General features: G+C 41.3%; 1 protein-coding gene across 4 annotated transcripts in view; it reads right to left on the bottom strand.

Annotated features, from left to right (window-relative positions):
* ORC2 (origin recognition complex subunit 2) overlaps positions 1 to 16,738 on the bottom strand; it is a 60,815-nt gene extending 44,077 nt beyond the window's left edge. Inside the window, exons 1-6 of one of the 4 annotated variants that reach the window (XM_075530349.1) lie at positions 16,581 to 16,738; positions 11,501 to 11,571; positions 10,420 to 10,523; positions 9,861 to 10,004; positions 3,652 to 3,741; positions 526 to 618 (exon numbers count right to left, since the gene is read on the bottom strand). In XM_075530349.1, coding sequence (XP_075386464.1) covers positions 526 to 618; positions 3,652 to 3,741; positions 9,861 to 10,004; positions 10,420 to 10,513 — 421 coding nt within the window. In that variant the 5' untranslated portion in view covers positions 10,514 to 10,523; positions 11,501 to 11,571; positions 16,581 to 16,738. Of the gene's footprint in view, positions 1 to 525; positions 619 to 3,651; positions 3,742 to 9,860; positions 10,005 to 10,419; positions 10,524 to 11,500; positions 11,572 to 16,221; positions 16,494 to 16,580 lie in introns of those variants that run through there. The other 3 variants (XM_075530351.1, XM_075530350.1, XM_075530352.1) reach the window with 3 other exon arrangements.
* Positions 16,739 to 25,258: the final 8,520 nt, after the last annotated feature.

Raw genomic sequence — 25,258 nt, 5'->3', positions numbered from 1 at the left:
CACCCTCACCAGAGTGGTGCTGCAAAATGGGCTCGAAACACAAGAACAAGGACGGGCAGCGTTTCGTTCTGTTGTCCAAGGAAACAACAGTAACACGTTGCATTTCTAGAGTATTAGTGTCACAAGAAAAAAATGATGCCTTTTTCATTGTTGATTAAAAAGTACACTTTAGTTGGAATAGAGCATTCATAAACAGATATGAGAAATTATGCACAAACAAGGTTTTTAAAGCCTTATTCAACAGATAATGACACAGTAAATCTTTCCTGGACATGTAGCTAACTCAATCAAATGATAAAAGACTTTAGGTGTCAGTCTGCACAATTTCAGTTAGCCCAGACTCTTCCTCTCTACTGACTGCTGAACACAGGTATATTAAGGCACACAGGTGGAATATTAACTGCATTTTGTTGAATGAATTAACAGAGCAGAACAGAAGAAAATATATTATTTACTTGCACTAAGTAACATTCTGTAACTTGGTGCAACTATGAAAGCTGTTTTCAAAGAACATTAAAGGCTTACCTTTGCTACTTTGAGGTGTGTTGCTTGTTACTTCCGGGTCCATCTTCAAATTGCATGAAACACTTTTTCTTGGTGTTTTTGCTAGTTCTGAAGCTGTAAACACAAATTAAAAAGACATGCAAGAACAGCAGCTGGAAAGCTCAATAGCTTTACTGCCCTCAAGTAAAGGCTTCTGAAAACCTGCTGGTTACTGCTACCAGAGAGGAACATAAACTGAGCAGGAACAGAGTATTCACTATGCAAGGAAACATGGTTTATTGGTGCTTACTGCCAATCTGTAATGGACACTTTCATCACAAGTAAGCCTGTGTTCACCTTGCTTACTGGATTCTCCATCCTTGCTACAGATTGCCGTGTGAAAAGAGGCCATGCTTCTCTAGGAATAAGCGGGAGCAGCTGGGAATAGGGGCAGATGCACACCAACAATCAGAATCTTTGATGTGGTGTACAAGATGGCAAATTGTTCAATACATATTACTATGTAAGCCCCAGTAAGCCTGTGCTTGTCTTCCTCATTTGGTAGTCTGACACAGAAACCTACCCATATTGAGTACTTCTACATTCTACAGACCAGAACTTCAAACTTGTATGGAAACCAGATTTGCTGATCCACGAAGAGTGGAAGAAAACTGGAATCTAATGCTCAGAAAAATACAAAACTATAGACACACACACATTTTTAGAGAGAGCAAAGCTTATTAGTAGTTGCTAGTGGTAGGAGATAGGAGGGAAGGGGGGTCAGCAGTGAGAGAAAAGCCAACTAAGGAGAGTGAGGAGGGCAATGAACGCACAGATGTGCTTTACACAACTGATGGATGTATGGATTGTGATCGGAGTTGTATGAGCCACCAATAAAATGATTTTTTTAAGTCAATTAAGGATGGGGTTGCGCAATTATTGTAACTGCTGTCAATAAGCCTCTTTCTCATTGACATGAAATCGATTCCAGCTCATATCGGTCCCAAAGTACACAGCAGAACTGTCCCTGTAAGTTTGCAAGACTGTAACTCTTTACAGGAGTAAAAAGCCTCGTTTTTTTTTTTCCCCTGGGGGCTGCTGGTAGTTTTGAACTGCTGGCCCTGCTGACCAATGCATAACCACTACGCCACCAGGACTCGTCAATAAGTTATAGACTTGTAAAAAGTGGAATTGGCAAAATTGTGTGATAGGTATATTTAAACAAGAAAAACAAAACAAAACCCTTGTTTGCTAAGGCTTCTTATGCACAACAAACACAGCAATGGATTTGGTTCCTTGGTTTTGAGGCTCAGTTTCATGGGGCATCCCAGGTAACTGACCTATTAACATCTTAGTTTTTTGTTCTACCTCATAGTTTGTTGGGTAATGCCTGAAATCTTACGCACTTGTAAGAAACCATGTAAGGCCCAACAGTTGGTCTCTGTTCACCTGCAACAACAAGGAGAGGCAGAGTCAGCAGTAAGAGGACATGAAATGTATAACTAATGACCTCCAGGAACAACTGCTAGATGGTTCCCGGCTACTATTACTGAACTTTTAGGTAAAAGGTACCACAGAAGAATCTTGATCAAATCAGGGAAAATGCAGACTAGAATTTCAATTTTCAAGGAGTCTGAGGAACCCTGGTAGCATGGTGAGACAAGCATTAGGCTACTGGCTACAAGATCATCAATTCAAACCTACCAGCAGCTCCCCAGGAGAAACATGAGGCTGCTCAATCCCATAGACATTGGAGCAGTTCGACTCTGTCCTATAGGATGGCTATGAGTTGGAATTAACTTGAATGGCAGAAGGCTTTGGGGTAAGGGCGAGGGGGGACAGAGTTTTTTGGTTTTGTTTTTAAACCTTGGACAGAAACTACCCCATGAGCCATTGCTAAACTCAATGAAGGCTTTAGCCTAATTAATGATGTTTGCTTGGAGCAAAGCACGTTCATAAAGAATTAGCCATGTAAGTGTAAACTGACTAACGCACAGATGAAAATGTTTGAAGGTAGGGAGCCCAAATGAATGGTGATGAAACAACATGGGTAAGAGGGAATGGTGACAGACACATGTGAAGTACAGAGACTTTGTATGTAAAGTATACACACACACACATATACATATATATACATATATGAACTAGAGCCCAAGTAGTAATTGCTTCCCTTATCTTCATGGGTATGTGCGTGTGTGCGCACGCACGCACACTGCTGAGCATGAGGTGAAAATAAGCATATGATATGTTACTTTACTGCCTCCCAAACCTAACCCAGTCCCCATTTTTAAAACTCTACCCTTGAGAAAGTCTCAGGATTCCCATGACCACTTCTACAGATGCACTGGCTTTGTGTTCACCAGTCTCGTAATCCTCTCGATTCACCACTCTTTCCTTGGGGGCGCCATTCCACCTGGAACCTACGGGATTATTCTAGCTCCTCTTGGTAGTTATTCCAACAGGAGGAATTCTTCACTCTTTTCATTCTACCTATAAGAGTGTCCAATGCTCAGTCTTTGCTTCTCTGTTTTATTGTGGTGGTATATACACCTATAATCACAATAAATCACCACTTCAAAATGTACAATTCACTTTTTTGATTTTACAAAGGCCTCCTTCAGCGTCTACTTCTGGTCCCAAATACTGGTTAGGCAAATTATACTTAATCATTATGAAAAACAGTTAAATATAACTTCGAAGTCAGAAATCTTTGTAGAAAATTTTGGCTAAATATATCTTTTTACCATGGCTGTTGAGTTGATTCTGACTCATAGCAACGCTAAAGGAGAAGTGGAACCGCTCGCTGAGGTTTCTGAAGCTGCCAGTCTCTGCAGAAGCAGAATGCCCCCCTTTCGTTTGCTGCGCAGTTGCTGGGTGTGGATGGCCACTGAGATCAAAGTGGCCACCAGGACCCTTGATAACTTCTTCTCAAAAGCTCACTGCCATCGAGTCACTAGCAACTCACAGTGATCCTAAAGGAGGGCAGAAGTCCTTTATGAGTTTCCTTCTTTCTCCTGCAGAGCAGCTGCTGGTTTCAAACTGCTGAACCTTGCGATTAGCAGCCCAATGTGTAACCACTACACCACAAGGCATATACAGATGCACATTATGTACATTTATACCTTGGAGAAGGTGAAACTGATTAGAGAACTCAGAAAAGCAACATACCTAGTTTAGACATCTTTTCAGAGTGTTTTCTACTTTGAAAAGAGTAAACTTTACTCCCACTATCTGTAGATGAGCCATTTTTCAAGGATTCTGAAAGAGAAAAAGCAACACACATTTAGAAAACAAGGGCAAAGGAAAACAATAGAAAACTTAGTTCAAAACTTAGTATCTGTACTCCTTGCTACCTTGCATAAAGGTCTCTTTTGGAAATACATGTCTACACGGAAAAGCATTTGAAAACAACCAAGGACGATGAAGCATCGTAAGGGAACTAAGAGCGCACAGCTGAGGCCGACACCAAGCCCGGGACGGGGCTGCACCAGGCAAGACAGGTTGCTGCGGAGACCACGCTCACCAAGATGAAGCCGTGTTTTCTCTCTTCACAGACTTGCTCTAATTATGGTCACAAATTTAACGCAGAGGTGGCCACTTTTTCCTTTCTAAAATTTACCCCAAATTATAAATTAGTAGAAAAAATATTAAAAACTGTTATTAGAAACATCTGGTTTTCACTATTCAAAGCATAAAGAGCATTCTCTACCTCTCACCCAACGTAAAATTAAAAAGAAAAACTACGAAATGTTTTCAGAAAAAAATTCAACATATACCTATGACCTTGGTGCATAGAAGGATATCTTGCCCAACCCATAAACAAGCATTAGACTAGGCAGGCAAACAAAATTTCTTTTGTCATCTAATTACATAAATATTGGTGAAAATGTGAAAAAATAAGAGCTCTTAAACATCTGCCTATTAAGACTCCAAAACATATTTTGTAGACCTAGTGGCACATACACACAGGAAAACATATACAAATGGTGATTATTAGTACATTATCTGTAAGGCAGGGAAAACTGAAAACAAATGTAAATGTCCATCAATGACTAGGAAATAAAATGTGGTCATGTATTTTCATACCATACACACGAACACAATGGACTGAGTCTCTCTCGACATCTGAGGGCACGTCAGGCAGTATTGGTGCAAAATCATAGCACCATTTATTGCATGAGACTATCAAACGAGAAGCCATTATTCCTTAGCATGTCCTCCAGCTAGGTCTGCACTTTTCAGAAGGTGGGGTTTCCATTTCTTTAAATCGTCCCTGCAAAATTCTGTGCTGTTATTATACATTCCACTTTAAGCCTTGTCAAAATAGTTTCAGTGTCCTCAAGGCACTCAATTTATGTTGTTGTTGTTTTTAATGTTCTTGAGTTTGGGGAACAGTAAGAGGTCTGAAGGAGCAGGATCAAAGCTAAAGGGTAGACCGAGTCAAGCTGCCGAGAAAAATCCTCACAAGCCAGTTCTTGCTGTCCGTGAAGAACAAACAAGTACACTGCATGAAGGGAAACCATGTCCTTGGTGCAGATGCCTGGCTTTTCCTTCACTAATGCAGTTTTCACCTTTATTCCAATGTCCTCCTGGGGGGCCGGCCCCAATCCCAACTACATGGACACCTGACCCTCCCCCCAAAAGAATTTACTTTAGAGGACAGCACTGAAGCTGCAGCTCGGGGAGAGGGACATGTCTGATCAAAGCACACGGGAGCAAATGAAGGGGGAGGAAGAGTGGAGCACATCCTGGCCCACCAAGCTTGAGGACGATGTTCCCGCTCAGAATAGCCAATGCATAGAAAGGACCATATAGCTGACCCCATTATGAGACATGACATCCCACACTGACCTCTAGCCCTACAGGGACAACACTGGAGACACAGTGTGGGAATTCCACCCGATCTGGTCTCACCACACTGAGGCAAAACACTAAGAGCATGCAACAGAACAGCAAGGGGAACAGAGCAATGAAGTCCCAGGGAATACCAAAAATAGACTTTGGGACCAGGGCTTGGCACCCCATCAGACTCGACCGGAAAACACTCCTAAAGGCCAACAGTCCTTGAACTGGAAAAAAGAAAGTCCCGATAAGCACCCAAGATTGTCTTGTGATCCCGGATATTTACCCCTCTGGAACCTCAAAAAACACCTCCATAGCCTTCTGAGCTGACTTGCTTTGAGTTTAACTGGTTTCCTTAGAAAGGACTGTTTCGATTGGACATTGCTCTCTGGATTAGTAAAATCAAGACTCATCCCTGGTTACAGTTTGTTAAAATTGATTTCATTGTCTTCAATCGCGCTTGAAAGACCGCTACGAAGATCAGGTCTTTGAGCTAGCCGACGATTGCCTAATGCTTGCAGAAGCCAAGATGTTTGCTTAAAATTGAAGACGCTGTACTCGGTGGGACCCAGCTTTAGGAGCTAGCCCATCAGCAGTAGTTCTAGAGTCTTTTCCCGCTAGTTTCCGGATTTCAGTCAGTTTCTTCATTTTTCCAAGTTGATGGTTTTCCTTCCCTTGGTTTGTCTTTGAGGTCTTCCTTTAAAACATTTGAGTCCCTGAAAAGTCTTGTTTTACATAGTGCAACAATCCTGTAAACTTGTTGCCAAGCTGCAATTATTTGAAAAAATGTCCACTTGAGGTTTGTTTAAAATGTGGTTTTACCCCTGATCTCAAAATTGTCTTTCCCACAGCACAAAAAAGTATCCTTTTAATAGAAGATACTATTAATGGGACTGATAAGTGTATCACTGAGAGAGGAGGAAGCCATCCACTGATTGATGAGGTATGTTTACAAATGTTTTCTTTGGGATAAACTCATGTATATATGAATTAGTAGCCAGGTAGCAAAACTTTTTGACTTACTGTTCCGTATCAATACGTAATGTCAAAATTATAAGGTTATTAGTTGAAAGTTACAAAAGCATATAAATTATAATACTGTTTATATAAATATTCGGGGAGGTAGGGAGGGAAAAGAGGAGCTGATCTCAAGGGCTCAATAGAAAGTAAATGTCTAGAAACGAACGATGGAATATATGTATGAATATGTCAGATACAATTGATGAATGGATTGTAACAAAAGTTGCAAGAGCCCCCAATAAAATCTTTAAAAAAAATTAAAACACACACACTGTATATTGTTCACAGGCACACAGAAAACAAATACATAATAAACAGGTCAGAGAGATGCATTCAGTTCCTAACAGTGGTTGCCTATTATGGGAAGACATGAGACTTTGTTGGTTGAATTCTTGAAGCACACATGCCAAGTACATTAACTTTGAGGGTACAGTTTAAATAGTTACCAAATGCTAGAAGTGCTCTTAATTGTCTTTCTGCAATCACCTCTTTGAATAGCAATTGCTACCTATAAACATAATAAACACTCAAGGCTAGTACCCTGCTTTCTAGTAAAGCAGTTCTCAAAGTGTGATCCAAGAAACTCAGGAGGTCAAAACTATTTTTATAATATTAAGATACTTTGCTTTTTCACTCTTAAGTGTAAACAGTGAAATATCCCAGAGAAAATGTGACATGCAAGGATGCAGTCACCCTCGAGGTTAACAAAATGTGGGAAGCTGAACGAAAATGTCTTCTATTACATTGGACATTTGCAAAATGTAAAACAATGCCTTCCTAGGTAAATGTTTATGGCTTGGAAATAGTGTGCCTTCATTTAAAATATATCTAATCTATGTTAACGATAATTATTATGGTTTCCAAATGAATACATTAAAAAAAAATTTTAGCTGGTGGCTGAAATATGTAATTTACCCATTCCCCCATTGTTATTTTGGTGGTTTCTAATTTTTTTTGCTATCGCAAAATGACATTACATGAATATATTTTGATTTTTTTGCATGAATATCTTATCTATATTTGTTTTATTTTTAAAAGATCATTTATTGGGGGCTCTTACAACTCTGATAACAATCCACACATCAATTGTATCAAGCATATTTGTACATATGTTGCCATCATTCTTTTCTAGACATTTACTTTCTAGAGTGCTTGGTATCAGCTCCTCTCCCCCACCTTATGACCCCTTATAAAGGATAAATTACTATTATTTTCATATTTACACCAACCTCTGTTTCCCTTTCCATATGGTTTCTGTTGTTCACCTTCCTGGAGGGGGTGGTGGGTGGTTATGTGTCTATCATTGCGATCAATTTCCCCTTCCTCCCTTCCTCTCCCCACCTACCCCCTACCCTTCTGATATCATTATTCCTTATCCTGTTCTTGAATTTCTGTGCTGTGAGCTCCTTTTTGTACCTGTGTACATACTCTTGTCTAGCCTACAGTGAAAGGAAGTACTGGGGCCATGATCTCAAGAACCCAGAAGACCATTGTGTGTTTCACAGGTACATTACTGCATCCTGGTTGACTCATCCCTTCCATGTGACCTCTCTGTGAGGGGATGTCCCATTGTCTGCAGATGGGCTTTGGGTCTCTGCTTCAACTCCCCTCATTCTCAACGATATGTTGTTTGTTTATTATAGGTCTTCTGATGCCTGTTACCTGGTCCAGATGACACCTCATGATTGCACAGGTCAGTGTGCTTCTTCTATGTGGGCTTTGTTACTTCTCTGCTAGATGGCCACTTATGTAACTTCAAGCCCGTAAGACCCCAGACGCTATATCTTTTGATAGCCGGGCACCAGCTGCTTTCTTTACCACTTTTGCGTAGGCACCCATTTGTCTTCAGCAACTGTGCAGGGAGAGTGAGCATCACAGAATGCCAGTTTGTTAGAACAAAGTGTTCTTGCATTGAGGGAGGACATGAGCAGAGGCTCAAAGCCCATCCACTACCTCAGTGGATTGCCATATAAATATATGTCCATAGGCCAATACCTCTATTTTTATGAATTAATGTATTTACATATATACACACCTATGCTTATACCTCTATCCATAGCTTTGCTTCTTAGATCGTTCCTGTTTCTTTTTACCTTCCTCCTGCCCCACCATCACACTCACCCTACTTCCACCTTGTAGTACTTCCTCTCAGACTGCTGTTGCTCCAACACCCCCCAGGATTTCTACATTCCTCCTTGTTGATTTTAATTCCCTAGTTGTTTCCCTGTCTATGGCGTTGTTTGCTCACTGCTCCCTTCCCCCTCCTGCCTCCCTCTCCCCCCTAATCCCTCAAAGATTTTTGGTCCCACTGCTTTCTTCTCAAGGTTGGTTCCCATCCCTATCTTATACAAGTAGACAAACCAACGATATCATAGCTTATCTATGTTTTACACAAATATGCATGTGCATGAATTTATCTGAAATGTCTATCAAGTGGAATGGTTTTGACAAAAATTTTATGAAACTGTGACATTACAAAACACCGCCAAACTTTTCCCAAGTGGAAAAAAATTCACTCTCATTGTTTAAGGATTTCCACTGATCTCTAATTTGTATTTGCATTAATATTTGATATTATCCAGACTCCTCCATCTTTGCCAATCTAATGAGTACAAAATGACTGTCAAGGAGACAGTCTATAAAGGTTAGAAGCATGTCCAACAAAGGGACTGATTAAATCTTGGTATATCTATATCCCATATATACTTGAGTATAAGCAAACCCGAGGATCAGCCAAGGCACCTAATTTTACCACAAAAACTGTATTAAAAATGTGCTTAAAAACTTGGCTTATATACAAGTATATATAGTAAATGATAGTCTGTGTAACCCAAAGAAAACATCAACAGTGCCTTAGAAAAATAATCCACCATTCAACATGATGAGGGCAATGCCTGCCCGAGACAGAGTTGGGAAGGCAGGAAGGGGAGGAAAGGCAGGGAAGACAGGGAAAAGTGGGACGAGTGATGTATTGCAGGGACTGCCACTGATGGCATAAAACAAAATGTGCATGGATTGTTGATTGGACAACTGGCTTAAACTTCTACTCAAATCGCAATGAAAAGTTTTAAAATATATATACGATTCATCCTCAAAAATGTTTGAAGTATAATATGGCAAGAATCTGCCTTAGGTTTTGCTTGTTTTAAAGAAAGAAAGAAAAAGAAAAGAAAGAAAGAAAGAAAACACAAACACTGACACACCGAGGTTGGAACAGTATTACTTCCTGGAATGTTCTTTCCAGCCTTTTTTGCAGAGAACATCAAAGTAATTGCTTTATAGAATTATTTTTCAATTAGTTAAAGTAGAAATATCTTAAATAATAACTTTTAGAATAGTCTGTAGAGTCCTTAATTCCTAAAATTAACTAAATTCAGGATAGGCTGTAAAGTAAATACAGAGCACACCATCACCTAAATAATCAACTACTTTTACATACTCTGCAGAGCAGCAATGTCAACTCCGAGCAGAAATACTGGCATACTTCCCCTAGCCCACCCCCCAGCCCCGAATACCTTGAACATCTTTCCCCAAAACTTCCACATATTTCTGATCTTTTAGGACTTCTCGGTCATCTTCTTCCAAGTCATATTCTGGCTTCTTGATGATTTTTTTTGGATTGACCAAAAGCTGAGTTCGCTCCTTTTTTAATTTAGCGCCTATAAATATATCCAAGGAATTAAAACAGAGCAAGCACAAATTCTTTTACAATATTACTTATATTGCCATTATTACTTAAATGCTAAAAATAATATTTTCAGTGTTTTCCTGTTCATGGAAAATACTGACCATTCTTCCAGTTTTCTTAACTAAATTAGCATAAAAAGTGAAAATATATTATTGCAGTCCAAGTAGCCACACTTTTAACTACAGAGTGGTTATCATTTACCACTACTTCTGAGCATTTCATATTAAATGAGTTAATATTGATCCTTCCGTTGAAGTTTGAATAAAGTAAAATTCAAAGTAGTTTTAAATCGCAACTTTGTGCTATATCCTCAATATAATTGTTAAACCATTTTAAAAAGAGAAGCAATCCACAAGCCTCTTTACAACAATGTACCCGCTCAGTACCTCCTTCTCTATCAAGAATGTGATTCAAAACATCATCGTCCCCCACAAACTGAACCTCCAGCATCTCGCTTTTCTTCAATTCCAGGTTACTCATCGCAGCCAACCTAAATAAAAGCAATAATTCACTCAAAAGCAAAGATTTCACCAACAAAACCAGTTACACATTAACATAATGAGCACATGTGTTTGTACAATGCTTTAAAAAGTCCTTTTTGCTTCCATTCAAGCTTTTTGAGGTATTAAAATATATATATTATGAATTACTGTGTTTATATGATCATAGATAATTGAATTCCACATGTGAAAAATGAAAGGAAGAAGTGCTGAGATTGGGGAGAAACCAACTCCAATCTAAGTGACTAAAATGTAAGGTCAGACTAACAAGTCTTAGGAGGAAAGCTGTAGTCAATCTACAAAACGACCACAGTCACAGAAAGGAGGTTACGTATACAAGAGCTTAGAAAATCAGTAGCCCTGGGGCTGTCATACTTCCCTGGTGCACCAAGTCTGGATTAAATAACTTCAATTTTACCTTTAGAAGGACCCCAGGTGACATAGTGGTTAAAGCGATTGGCTGCTAGAACGAAGAGGTCAGTGCTTCAAGACCACCTGGCCCTCTCTAGCAGGAAGATGTGGCAGCTGACTTCATTAAAGATTTGCATCCCTTTGCTCCAGGGCAGCTATGAATTGATCAGCAGTGGGGTTGGTCTACTTTTATTGCATGCTCACCAAACAACTTTATGATTATTAATCTGACTTTTTAGGCAAACTGGTAACTAAATAGCAAACAAATGATCTTTCCAATACATTGATTTCAGAGTTCAGTTGGCAAGCAAAAGCTTGATCAACTTTACTCAGAAAATTCCGTTTCAAGACTTACAAATCGAATAGCCTGGAATTAATGATTCTAACACAATTTACACACAATCCAGTGTTCCCAGTGAAAAACTCCCCTTCCATTTCTCTTATTGATCTTATGTTTGTCTTTTCTCCTGGCAAAGAAAAACTGACTGTGGCTCTCAGGAGCCATATAACTAAATGGTGCAATATTTTCTTTTGACAACTGTTAAAATGAAATTACCTGTTTCAATTTTCAGTTACCTTGAAAGGTACTATATACATTCTACATCTGGAAAATTCAGGTACAGTGACCTGTAATTCAAAAAAGAACTCAGTCAGGTTCAGCTAATAGAAAAATAAAAGCAAAAAGGGCAAATGAAGGAGTCCATGAATGTAAGAACTAAGATGAACAGTAAATTTAGACTTTGTCACGCCAGAGTTGAATGACAATGGTATAGTAAAGTCAAGAGAGCTTACCATGGAAGCCTTCTTATACTGATGTAGAAATGAGAGGAGGAGGAAGAAGCAAGAAGTCAGCAGTACGGTCTCAAGAGAGCAACAGTTATGAAGGTGACACAGCACTGGACAGAGTTCAGGCTTCCGCTGTATTGTACAGAGGGTCCGTAAGGGTGGGAACTGTCTCCACCGCACCAACAAGAACAAGCATTAGGCAGAATCCGGGGAGGGGCAGCTAAGTGACCTATCAAGAACAGTTCTATGGTGACCCACTGAGTCAGAGCTGACTCAAGGCAATAGGCTTTTATGTGCTAGATACTTTCATATAAACATAATATTTTATCTATAATTTATATGGCCACTACCAGTAAAACATGCTTCTGGATCATTTGTCTTGTTATGATCTATTTCCTATGCTAGAACACTCTTTTGTCTACAAGGAGTTGTCTGCGGCTCTGTATTGGGCACTTTTAGGTACTCCAGCTCACAAAAAATCCTCAGGCTATTTGAGGTGGGTTTATATGAGGAATCTTCAAAAAGTGGTGGAAAAAGAGAATGAATCATTTCCACACACTTTTCAAAATCTCTTTGTATATATATTGTATATGTAATTTCCCCAATTTACCAAAGTAAACTGAGGTTACATATTAAATTACCCAAATGCACACAATTAGAAAGTATGTTCACGATGACAACCAGGTTTGGTTTACAAAGTTCCTGAACATTCTATTATACCACGATCATTTCCTGAGATTAAAAGGAAATCTATATATCTAAACTCTTGCTTGATCTCTAGAAACTACCCAAAATGTTTCTAATTTTCCCAAATGGTAGTATATACTTGAAGTAACCCAAGATTTATATCCCAAACACCCCCAATACCATCGAGTCAGTTCCAAGTCAGAACAGCCTTATACAAGGATTCTGAGACTATAAATCTTTATGGGAACAGTCAGTTTCCTCTTTTTCCTCCAAGACATAGCTGGTGGGTTTGAACCACCAACCTTGTGGTCAGCAGTCCAGTGCCTAACCCACAGTGCCACAAGATTTATACTGTAATTTTCTGGTTCATTCTGTTAAATATCCCTCGTTCTATAAAGCACACGTCAAAAGGCATGCTGATTCAACATACCGTAACCAGGGTTCACTTAAGGGCACGCAGCTATGCTCTTGTGAAGTCTATGCACGCAATAAGCTTCCAGTGAGCTCCCTCTATCCACAGGAGAGGGATGGGAAGAAACTGGTTACCAGAGTGCACTGCAGAAATGACTATACAAGCTCAAAATGATAAACTTAACTCGAACATTAAAACCTTGTCAGGTGATTCCCCTCTCTGATGCATGTTGGGCCTGATCTGGTTTTCACCATTTTCTGAGTTAAAAAAAATTTGTATTAGGGTTTATCTCAGATGTAATTTGTCATTGGGGTAACCCTCTTAAATTTTTGTTACATATTGTTCTGTTTTTCAGAATGTGAAACCCAAGGTTGATGAGCCTATGGAGACAGCAAGCAGACTAAGGATTCCTGGGGGGTAGGATAGAGTAGAGGAGGGGGGGAAAGGGAGCTGATACCAAGGAGCTCAAGAAGGAAGAGATGCTTTGAAACTGATTATGGTAGCAAAGGTACAATATGGCTTGATATGATTGAACTATGGGATGATTCATCTGTATTAGCTCCCAATAAAATGGTTTTATAAAAAAAGGGGGGGGGATCTGTATTAGCTCCCAATAAAATGGTTTTATAAAAAAAAGGGGGGGGGAGAGGCTTACAGTCTCAGCAACTCACCAAAACCATCATCGACTCCATGGCAGTGAGTTTGTGTTTTTGGTGTTCTACAAGGGAGGCCTGGTGGCACAGCAGCTACGCGTTGGCCTACTAACTGCAAGGTCAGCAGTTAGACACCAGATCCGGGATGGAAGGTTGAGACCCACAGGGACAATGCTACCAGGCCTTATAGGATCACCATGAGTCAGAATTGACTTGATGGCAGCAAGTATGTTTTTGTTTTACTTTGTTTTTTTCTGGTTTGGAATTCTACAAAGCATTTGAAACAGTGGTAATGACAAACTGCAATAAAACAAATGATAAACTACAAATACTAATAGGAAATGTTAACTAGGAAAAATACAAAGAATAGCAGAAAATAAAAATGGAAAGAAATTTTGTCTCTGGGCTTCTGGGCAGAGTGAAAAGGAATACAGGTCTGTAACATGATTCTTATTAGAAAAGTTTAGTAGTTCCTATTCAAACAAACAAACAGAACCCTCACTGCCATCACCAATTTTAACTCATTGGTGGGTTTGAACCCTTGACCTTGTGACTAGCAGCCTAACACATAACCCATTATGTTACCAGGGATCCTCAGTAATTTCTTCAGATGATTTTACAAAGGCTTTAAAAGAAAATTTAAAAGTAAGCATTAGAGGTCAGACAGGATGAGGGAACACAACCTAGGCAGGCCGGAGCCGCTGCCGTGACCATGACCCAAGGTAACCAATGTGTTTGCTCGCGAGAAGATTAACAAGCAGAGTGGCTTGGTTAAGGGAAGCACCGAGATGGCAGGCTTGCTGCTGCTGCTGCTGCCCGCTAGCAGAAGGACTTGGAGATCATGCCGCAGAAACAGAAAAGGGCAAACGAGAAGATGGAGGAACCCAGGTAGCTTTGTGGCTTCATGTCCAACCCTTTTGCCCCCGCCTGCGTGTCTGGGGCCAGCCCCACCAGGCAGGTCCCAGCACCGATGGCATACCCTTTGCCCTAAGTCTGCAGCGGGTCCTGCTGTGCTTCCTTCCCCTCAGGTAGCCCCTCTCCTCCTGGGCCACACCTGGGGGGTGAGAGGGTTACCCCTGCCCAGTGTTTTTTATTCCTGTGGGGCTCACCCCAAAGTATTAAACCTAGCTTTGTAATTTAAAAAAAAAGTATTAGAGGTGATAAATATTGTCCAGGGTAACTTTTCTATGGCATTTAACGCTAAGGCTAGGATAGAGACAGTCTAACGCTAGTGTGTAGATGAATTCATTTATACATGACTTTCCTTATCTAGATTTTAAAGCATTTAAATTATATAATACAAAATTGCCAAATTGAATATGTGACAAAATTCTCCCTTCCCCAACAATTGCCGGAAAGACAAAAACACTTCCCAAAATCACACAATAAAGTGTGTGATAGTCAGTGATCACCTATGACCTTTCAAGGAGCCCGAAAGGCACAGGACAAGTGCTTCTACCCCAGCTGCTAACCAAGGAGCTCTACTGGAGAGTCTTGATCCTTTGCTTCCATAAACATTACAGTCTAGAAGCCCTCGGGGACAGTTCTACTCCTGTCACCGGGTTGCATCATGGAGTCAGCATCACATGGAGAGTACACAACAGCACTTACAGTGTGAGCCATCTCTTTTCACCGAGTTAGGGGACAGAAAACTCATCAGGGTCAATCGCAGAGCAATACAGCAGCACCACCGTGTTCACAGCAACACATTCTCCTTGGAAAGTAAATTCTGAAAGTTTCTTGCAACTTTTTAAAAAAAACTAGGATGTGAATTAATGATTAAGCACCAATCTTAATATCATGGCTTATACTGAGTGACCTTAGATGTCTTAAACGAGATCATGTTTTTAACTAGTAGAAAACTCAAAGCCCATTCCACTGCCATCCAGTTAATTCTAATTTACAGAGCTAAAACCCAGAGGCTCTATATAGGGTTCCCAAGATAGCATTTTTTTTAGGGGAAAAAGCCTAACCTCCCCCCCCCAGAAGGTTGGAGGGGCTGCTGGTGGGTTTGAACCCGCATACCTATCAGTTGGCAGTAAAATGCCTAACTCACAGGGCTCCTAACCTGTAGCCATGGATTAGGTTCCAACTCATTGGGACCCTATAGGACTGAGCAGAGCTGCTCCCTAGAGTCTCCGAAGCTGTACATCTTTAACGGCATCTTTTTCCTGCGGAGCTGCTGGTTGGGTTGGAACTGTTGACCAGGGTTCCTTAAGCCACCAGAGTTCCGTAAGTGTTCACTGAATGCTTGGAGTACTGGTATCTTTACTTCCACGCAGATCTCTTGTACATCTTTAACCCTCCTTCAACATCGAACCACGCCACAAACCAAAACCAAAAACCAAAATAAAACACACTGCCATCGAGCCAATTCCGACTCAATACAACGCAGTAGCTCTTCACACATGGGTGCAGGGCCAGGCTGCTATCCTCGAACGGCAGTTTAACTATGGATGGGGTGTCCGGGTGCCATTGGGAAATCTTAGTGTACTATGATTTCAACTGTAAAATGGTAAGCAATGCCGCCCCCCCCATCTTTTACATTCTGAAAACTCTGCCAAAGGCCCCTCCTGGTTTACCCCCGCTTCACAACCGAGCCCAAACCCAGGGAGTGCGTTCCGTTAGCGGGACGTGCTGGCTGCTTTCTGTCTGGGGTGACATCACAGGTGGTCACCGCAGCGCAGTCCGGGGTAGTGACCTCTAACGCCGGCGCCCCTCTTGCGGTCAGAGTCTTACCTGCTCCTCTGGGGCACTGCCACCTCCAGGCAACGGATTCCTTAGGCCAGGGAACCCGGAGGTTACGCCGGCTCCGGGCGTGCCCGGCACGGAAGGGGCATGCAGTCCTCCCAAAGAGGGCTGCTCTCGGCCGGCAACAAGCACTCGGCTGCGGGCCAGCGGGCTGCTTCGCTCGGCCAGCCGCGGGTCCGTGCCCGCACGAACAAGGGGGGCCGCCTGGAAAGCGCGGAGCGGGGGGCGCAGGGACCGTACTCCGGGTGCAAAGGGGGCACCCGGGGCTGGGCTTGAGCTGGACTGCTCTCGGAAGCCCTCAGCCAAGCAAACACCGAAAGCAGGCTGCCCTGTGGCCCCAAACGTACCGCTAGGTCCCGAGGGACGCCGTTCTGGCCGCCTGGCACGCGCAGGTCGTCGCTGGGCTGGGCTGGCGCAACGCGGAAGACGCCTGCGGCCCCACTCGGAAGGGATGCGGAGGCGGAGCGGAGACGCACGGAGGACCTGAGGCCTGCAGGGGGATGGGACGCCTGCCGGCCGCACACCGAATCTCCCGCCCTGCTCAGGGGGCGGTACCCGCGACAGCCAATCAGAAGCGGGGTCCGCTGAAAACGACGGTTCTGAGGGCCAATCGGCACCGGCAAATCCTGCCCCGCCCACAGAGGGACCTGAGGGTAAACGAATCGCGGAGCGTTAGGGTTCTGGGCCTTTCCGTTTTCCATTTCCGGGGAAGGGGTAGGAAGTGATGGTTGGAGCTGCGGCAACCTGAAGTGTTGGTTGGGGAGACTGCGGGCTAAGTGCTTGCTGGATGTCTGAAGCAATCTTAGTGTTTCTTGATTTTAAAATACCTCTCTCGCGCTCTCTGTATGTGAGATAAAACATAATGAGGACGATTCGCGTGGGGGGTTTTGGTTGTTTTTACAGTTGAAAGGTAGGCACTTGTACAACCTCGGGGTTTTGGGGGAAGTACCTTCTGTAAAGACAGGGCTAGGACCACTTCCGAGCACTGAAGATAGAGATGAAATGAAACATGATTTAAAGGGATCCAACCCCACTGCCCATGGAGTCGGTCCCCTGTCATCGTTAGCCTATAATGCAGTAGGCCGGCCCCGTAGTATTCCCCGCGTTGTAAATCTTTATCTAAGTAGACTCACATCTTTCTCCCACGGAGCATTTTGCTTAGTGGTCTTTTGTTTAGCAAGCGAGTGCTCAGTCACGGATTCACCAGCCTCTTTACATAGGAGTGAAGGCAGAAAAGGATGTACAAGGAAAGAACCTGGCTGAGATACAGAAGTATCCACCACCAATACCATACCGTTTGGATTCATTCGTTGAACAAATAGAAGAGTACAAAGACCCCTGTCCGAGGTTGAAGAGGAATACAGGATCGTTGCCCTCAGTAGGAGAGAGTATTGAGCGGACATCTCTATGGTGTACTCACGACAACTCATACTGGCCTTGTAAGAACCTACCCTGTTTCCCCGAAAATAAGACAGTGTCTTATATTACTTTTTGTTCCCAAAGATGCGCTAGGTCTTATTTTGGGGGGATGTCTTATTTTTCCATGAGGAAGAATATGGTACAAATTTATTGTTTATTAAAAGAGACCTCGCACTTCCTGTCTGCTCTGGCTGCGCTGTGGCCCGCTGCTACAGTCCAGAGTTACGGTAGCTTCGGAGGACCTTATTTTCGGGGGGATGCCTTATATTTCAGCGAGAGGCAAAACTGTAAGTAGGTCTTATTTTCGGGGGATGTCTTACCTTCGGAGTACTACCCCTGCGGGTTCCTAAGACTAACTTTACGGGAGTAGAAAGCCCCATATGTCTCCCTCGGACTGGCTGGTGATTCAAACTGGTCACTTTGCAATTAGTAGCTTAACCCAGTAACCACTATGACACAGGGCTCTTTTTTTTATGGCATAGGGACCAAAACTCCAAACTCACTGCTGTCAAGTCGATGGCTACTCATAGCGACCCTATGGGACAGGGTAGAACTACCCCCTGTGGGTTTCTGAGATTGTAACTTTTTTTCTTTTCCTTTTTTCGATACTGTAACTCTTTACCGAACTGGAAAGCTGCATATTTCTCCCTCAGAGCAACTTCGGGTTTCAGACCTTGCTGATGGAAGGAAGCCCTACTGGTAACCACTTGCGCCACTAGGGATCCTTAATGGGGGAGCAAGGTGAACATATACTTGAATTTGCACTTTGGCTTTCATGGGCATGTTTTCATTTTCTTCAGCTTAAACTGAATTTGCATATGAACAGTTGCGGGCTCTTTCTGCGGTTCGCCCCTGTTCTTGTTCTGAAGTTGAGTTCCTCCATCATCTCTACCTATAGAGAGAGCCAGTTTGGTTTCTGCTTAGTCCATACAATGAGGTCCAAGTGTATCGTGGCTATTTATGTTGTTGAAAAAGGTACACCGTATTTGCAGTGAGTTGATCACTGGTCTTACAAAATTTTATCATACAATCTCTGGTGTTATTTCTATTGTTTGATCTCAAGCATTGCCTCTATCACTTAGGCCATATTTTCCAAATACCAGTCACATCATCAAGACATTTTGATTGCATGTGTGATCAGTTTCAGAAACAAATTGCTAAGGACCATCTATTTCTTCATCTTGGACTTCAGCGGTTAATGTGTAAATTTAAGTGGTAATCGTTTTAACTGAGCTTCCTTGTAGGTGATTGGGTGACAGAATTATACCTTAGGATAAATCTAGAAATGCTCTTTTGAACAATGAATGTGATGTCATTCATCTTCAGTATGTCACTCTTGGCATGGTAGACCTTGTTAGTCCGACTGAAAATGGTCAACACCAGTGCATTTCAATTCATGAATGCCTACAATATGAATCCTGATGAATTCCATTTCATCGGGATGATTTCTAGTTTTCCTTGATTCAGACTTTCCCCACAGTCCATTTATTCGGGAAAGTTTGCAGCTGTTTCTTCTCATTTTGACTAGGGCTGCATTAGCAAAAGGCCTATTGGCTTTACTACAATCACATCATGAAAATCAATTCTACTTTGAGGTGGCAGTTTGTCACGTCATATTTTAAGTGCCCTCCAAACTGAGGGGTTGATCTTCTAGCACCACATCAATGCTCCACTACCCTTCATAAGTTCTCAACAGCCAGTTGCTGCAGAAGTAGATTTCCAGATCCTCCTTCCTAGTTTGTCTTGATCTGGACGCTCCACTGAAGTCTGCCCAACATGGGTGACCTTGCTGATATATGTAATACTAGTGGGAGAGGTTCATTATCACACTATATGCAATGCCACCACTGACAGACTAGTGGATATAGGTGTCTGAAATTCAAAGAGTCGAGGTCAAACGCCTAGAGATAAATTTTAAGATAATTAATAGGATCAGATATAGTTCAGAACTTTAAAGTGTTTGGGAGGAAATTAGCAATGTTGTAGTATAACAGCCCCCATTTTATGGAGGAAGTAAGACGAGCTGTTGAGAAAGTGTTTCTTAAAGTGATTGGGTTTTGGAACAAAATGATGAAAACAAGAGGGCTGGCTAAGAAGTACAAAAAGTTCAGAAGATTGAGGGCCTATGGTTGTGGCCAATGATGTACTAGTACTTGCATTGCTCAGTAAGTGCTAGTAAGTTTGCGTAAAGAAATACAGGAGATAGCCTATAGCATTGAAAAGGATCTGAGTCTGTTTTATGCATCTTTCTTTTAAAAATAATTTTATTGGGGACTCGTATAACTCTTATCACAATCCATACATACATCTGTTGTGTCCAGCACATTTCTACATTTGTTGCCATCATCATTCACAAAACATTTGCTTTCTATTTGAGCCCTTGGTATAGGCTCATGTTTCCCCTCCCTCCCCACTCCCCCCTCCTTCATGAACCCTTGATAATTTATAAATTATTATTTTGTCATATCTTACACTGTCTGACATCTCCCTTCACCCACTTTTCTGTTGTCTACCCCCCAGGGAGGAAGCCATACATAGATCCTTATAATCGGTTCTCCCTTTCCACCCTACCCTCCCTCCACCCTTCTGGTATCACCATTCACACCACTGGTTCTGAAGGGATCATCTGTCCTGGATTCCCTGTATTTCTAGTTCCTATTTGTACCAGTGTACATCCTCTGGTCTACCCAGATTTGTAAGGTAGAATTGGCATCATGATAGTGGGGGTGGGTGGGAAGCATTAGAGAACTAGAGGAAAGTTGTATGTTTCATTGTTGCTACCCTGCTCCGCCTGGCTTGTCTCCTCCCCATGAACCTTCTGTAAGGGGATGTCCAGTTGCCTACAAATGGGTCTTGGGTCCCGAATCTGTACCCTCCCTCACTCACAATGATTTGATTTTTTGTTCTTTTGATGTATGATACCTGATCCCTTCAACACCTGATCACACAGGTTGGTGTGCTTCTTCCATGTGGGTTCTGTTGCTTCTGAGTTAGATGGCCACTTGTTTACCTTCAAGCCTTTAAGACCCCACACGCTGTATCTCTTGAAAGCTGGGCACCATCAGCTTTCTTCACATTTGCTTATGCACCCTTTTGTCTTCAGTGATTGTGTCGGGAAGGTGAGCACACAATGATATAATTTTTGGTCTTTGATGCCTGATCCCTTCAGCACCTCGTGATCACACAGGCTGGTGTGCTTCTTCCATGTGGGCTTTGTTGCTTCTGAGCTAGATGGCCACTTGTTTACCTTCAAGTCTTTAAGACCCCAGATGCTATATATTTTGATAGCCGGGCACCATCAGTTTTCTTCACCACATTTGCTTATGCACTCGCTTTGTCTTCAGTGGTTGTGTCGGGAAGGTATCATGGAATGTCAGTTTAATTAAACAAAGTATTCTTGCATTGAGGGAGTACTTGAGTGGCGGCCCAATGTCCTTCTGCTACCTTAATGCTAAATGTATAAATATATGCACATAGATCTATTTCCCCATCCTCATAAATATATTTACATATGTACATGCCTTTATTTAGACCTCTCTAAATGCCCTTTGCCTCCTCTTTCCTGTATTTCCTTTGACTTTCCTTTTGTCCCACTATCATGCTCAGCCTTCATTTGGGTTTCAGTAATTCCTCTTGGTTACATTACCCTTGATCAAGCCCTACTAGATCTCCCACACCCATATGGGGCTTTCTACTCCCGTAAAGTTAGTCTTAGGAACCTGCAGGGGTAATACCCTTCCTCCCCCCGAAGGTAAAAAAGAAAAGCCTGTAGATAATTCAAGGACTGTTTGTTAACCTTTAGGAGTGTTTTCCGGTGGAATCTGATGGGGTACCACACCCTGGCCCCAAAGTCTATTTATGTTGTTCCCTGGGGACTTTGTTGCTCTGTTTCCCCTTGCTGTTCTGTTACATGCCCTTAGTGTTTTGCCTCGGTGTGGTGGGGTCAGAACAGGCGGATTCCCACTGTCTGCAGTGTTGTCCCCTTTGGGCTGTGCGTCAGTGAGGGATGTTGTCTCATAGTAGGGCCGGCCATATGGTCTCTATGTATTGGCTGCTCTGAGTGGGGATTATCGTCCTCAATGCGTGGTGGGCTAGGGGTTTACCTATGAATACCTAAAATTCAGTGAGAGGATTATAGTTTTCACTTATGACTAGACTTGAAAATTACCTAAGGAGCTTTTAGAACTGATGCTAGGTCCTGCTCCAGAGTCCAAATGGGGTCTGATTATCATAAATTTCGAAACACTTCACAGGAAGTATTGTGAACCTATGGTTAAAAACTACTCAGTTAAAGACTGAAAATTGGGTAGTAACAGATTTCGTCATACTCTAAATACCAAGCTGCTATGCATGAAACACAATTAGTATGTATATAATAGTCTAGAATGTCAGGGCAGATGCTGGAACAAATCATTTCTGCCCACATATTTTTCTGATGTCAATTTCATGCTTGAGCATCGGGGATGAAGAAAGGACACATAGTCAGAACCGGAATATCTGCAGGCTGTTCTTGTGGCAATAATGAGGCAGTGAGTCCCCCACAAGGCAACCCCAGGTGGCATCAATTTAGTAACAAAATAAGTACACACAGCCATCTAAATTCTGAGTAGCATTGGAGAATAATTCTGAGTACAAAAAAAGTTCATGATGTACATCAACCCAATAACAGAATTGTGACTATATAGATTTCTTAAAATTCCATGATTATTTTACTCCGAGCAAATAAGTTAAAGCCTGTTTGGGAAATTCTCTTCCATATTTTTTGAGGGGTGGAGGTTTAAAAATGAAAATCTTAATGTTTATGGCTAAATCATCCAGTGACTCAGAATTGGTTTTTTACTGGTATGACCTACTTGGAAAAAAACAAGAGGCTTGATTCTTAACGTGTGTTAAACAGTTTCCTAAGTGCCAACAGTGATGGTCCTTCAAATAAGCCCCTTCCCTTGCCCTCTCTCATCTAACTCCCACATATATGTTCCCCGTTTGATTATGACCCAGGACTAGACCAACACCTTTAGAAGCTCTAAACATAAGACTTCACTTCTGCCTTCCTGCATGAATATAGTATTAAATCACAAAGCAATTGTCATTCCAACAAAGTTCCAATTTCCCCTATTCTACCTAGCAACTTTTCTGTGTGTGGGAGGGAATTGTCAAATATTTTTAAGTTTATATTTTTTTTCTTTTTTTTTTTAATTTTAAAATTTATTAGGGGCTCATACAATTCTTGTCACAGTTCATACATATACATACATCAATTGTATAAAGCACATCTGTACAGTCTTTGCCCTAATCATTTTTTTTCTTTTCTTTTTTTTTACATTTTATTAGGGACTCATACAACTCTTATCACCATCCATACATATACATACATCAATTGTATATAGCACATCCATACATTCCCTGCCCCAAGTTTATATTTTGAGAGTCCCTTTTATTGTGCTCTGAATGAACTCCCTTTTCTCAACTGCGCTTCCTTGCATGTACTCACAGACTATTTACTTCGTTCTGAGACGGGTATACAACCAGAACCAGAGCAGAGAAAGGAATTTATAACTATAGATACCTAGGAACTTAGGGCTTATTCTTTCTTTGCTTTTTTTAAACTTTTATTTTTGGGTTTTTTGTTTATTTTTTACTTAAAAAATTTTAAAATCATTTTATTGGGGGTTCGTACAACTCTTATCACATTCCATACATACATCCACCGTGTCAAGCACATCTGTACATTTGTTGCCATCATCATTCTCAAAACATTTGCTTTCCACTTAGGGCTTATGCTTTCGTAGATGGTTTGCCTATTAGTAATTTAGTGGTGTATCAGTTATGCAGGCAGCAGTTCAAAACCACCAGCAGCTCCTCACAGGAGACTTGGGCTTTCTGCTCCCCTAAAGTCAAGTCTTTCTCTGAGTCAGCATTGACCTGACGGCAGTGAATTGGGTTTTGTTATTAGTAATCTAGCTCAATTATCCTACTTCTCATCCTTACAGAAGCCATGTGGAGACAGGGAATGTGTCTGGCGAATATACTAAAAGCTAGAAATATCAATACTGCATGAAGCAGTATTGTATGATCGCTAACTGCACACAAACCCCTGAGTCTGACTGTTCAATTCCACCTCTACTATCAACTAACTCTGGGATCTTGGACATACACTTTTTCCTTTAAAAAAACTACCTGATAGCATTAAGAATTAAATGCATTATTGTATTGCTCTAAGCACCAAATATTAGTTGTTTCACTCATAGATAGAACCCTTGAACTGTACAGTTTTGTGACCAGAGATGTGTGTATGGGGGGGGTGTATGTATGTGTGTGTGTGTGCTTCCAGTATATTATTACAATTGTATTATAATAACATAATTTCCTTTTTGTTTTTCTGTATGTCTTAAGGTTTGCAAAGTGAGCAAGTATTACGCTTTTAATACTCATTTTACAAAAAAGAACATTGGAACTCTCAACTTGTAAGGTTCATATTTCCTAACAAATGTGGATCCAGATTCAAAGAGAAAGAACATAAGATTGGCAAGTTGCCTTAAACCATTTTCTTCTGGAACTGCTCGTCTGTATCAGTTTGGATTCAGTGTATTTCTTGAATTGGGGGAAAAAATGGAGTAGGGGCACTGAGTTTATGTTATCAGTGGTGGAATAGTTTAGATAAGGATATCAATAATGGTTGTACAACACAAAGAGTATAATCAATGGCACTGAATTACACATGTAGAAGTTATGGAATTGGAGTATGTTTTGTTGTGTATATTGTTGCCACAATTAGAAAAAAAATGACATGAGTACAAGAGGAAAATGTTCTAGAATTAACCAGTGTTAATTGTACAATTCTTGATAAGATTAAATACTGAGTTGTAGGACATGTGGATAAAGTGCTAATAAAACTGTTTAAAGAAAAAGGAAATGGAGAACAAAGCTTAGTCCATAGGCAAAGGATAATCTTCTTAAGAAAAAGGTGAGTTTTTGTTTCTGGGTAGGGCAAACTTGATTAAGGGCAGTTCCAAGATAAGGCAAAAGTACCTTTTTAAAAACAGTGCAGCGAAGACCAAAGAGTTACAACTAGGTGCTGCGTGAGGTCACAGTCACTTCCATGCATGGGAAATGCTGTACATGGTACTGTAATGTTGGCTTCTTTTTGTTCCATGTGTGTTCAAAATATGTACAACAAAGAAAACATGAATATTGGCTCCTCTCTATAAAGAACTGGAGAGAAAATGTTTCACTGTGTCTTGGTACAAAAAACAAGTGTGGTAAACCTGTGAGAAGCCAGTTTATTTTAAGAATATTTGAAAATCTTGGAGTTAATCTTATTTCTCATTACACTGGCTGCATTAAAGTTCAGTGTGAAATTTGTTGTGTTCCAACAGTAACATGAAGAAATTTATGGCATGCAGATTATGTCTTAATCTCACTCCTGTCTTCACATTACTTATATCTTATAGTTACTGCCTCAATTTGAAAGAGTGTGATAGAAAAAAGATTAGGTCAGATCTACATAAATAAAATGGCATGCTTTGGGAAAAATACAGTGAAGGATCATTTTAAGGTATAAAATTTAGTTAAGACATAAAATTAACTCAAGTAAATCCAATGAAAA

Source organism: Tenrec ecaudatus, chromosome 13, assembly GCF_050624435.1.
Source record: "Tenrec ecaudatus isolate mTenEca1 chromosome 13, mTenEca1.hap1, whole genome shotgun sequence".
NCBI classification, from domain to species: Eukaryota; Metazoa; Chordata; class Mammalia; order Afrosoricida; family Tenrecidae; genus Tenrec; species Tenrec ecaudatus.
Note: the sequence above shows the minus strand (reverse complement) of the source record. Positions and strands in the feature narration are given on the sequence as shown.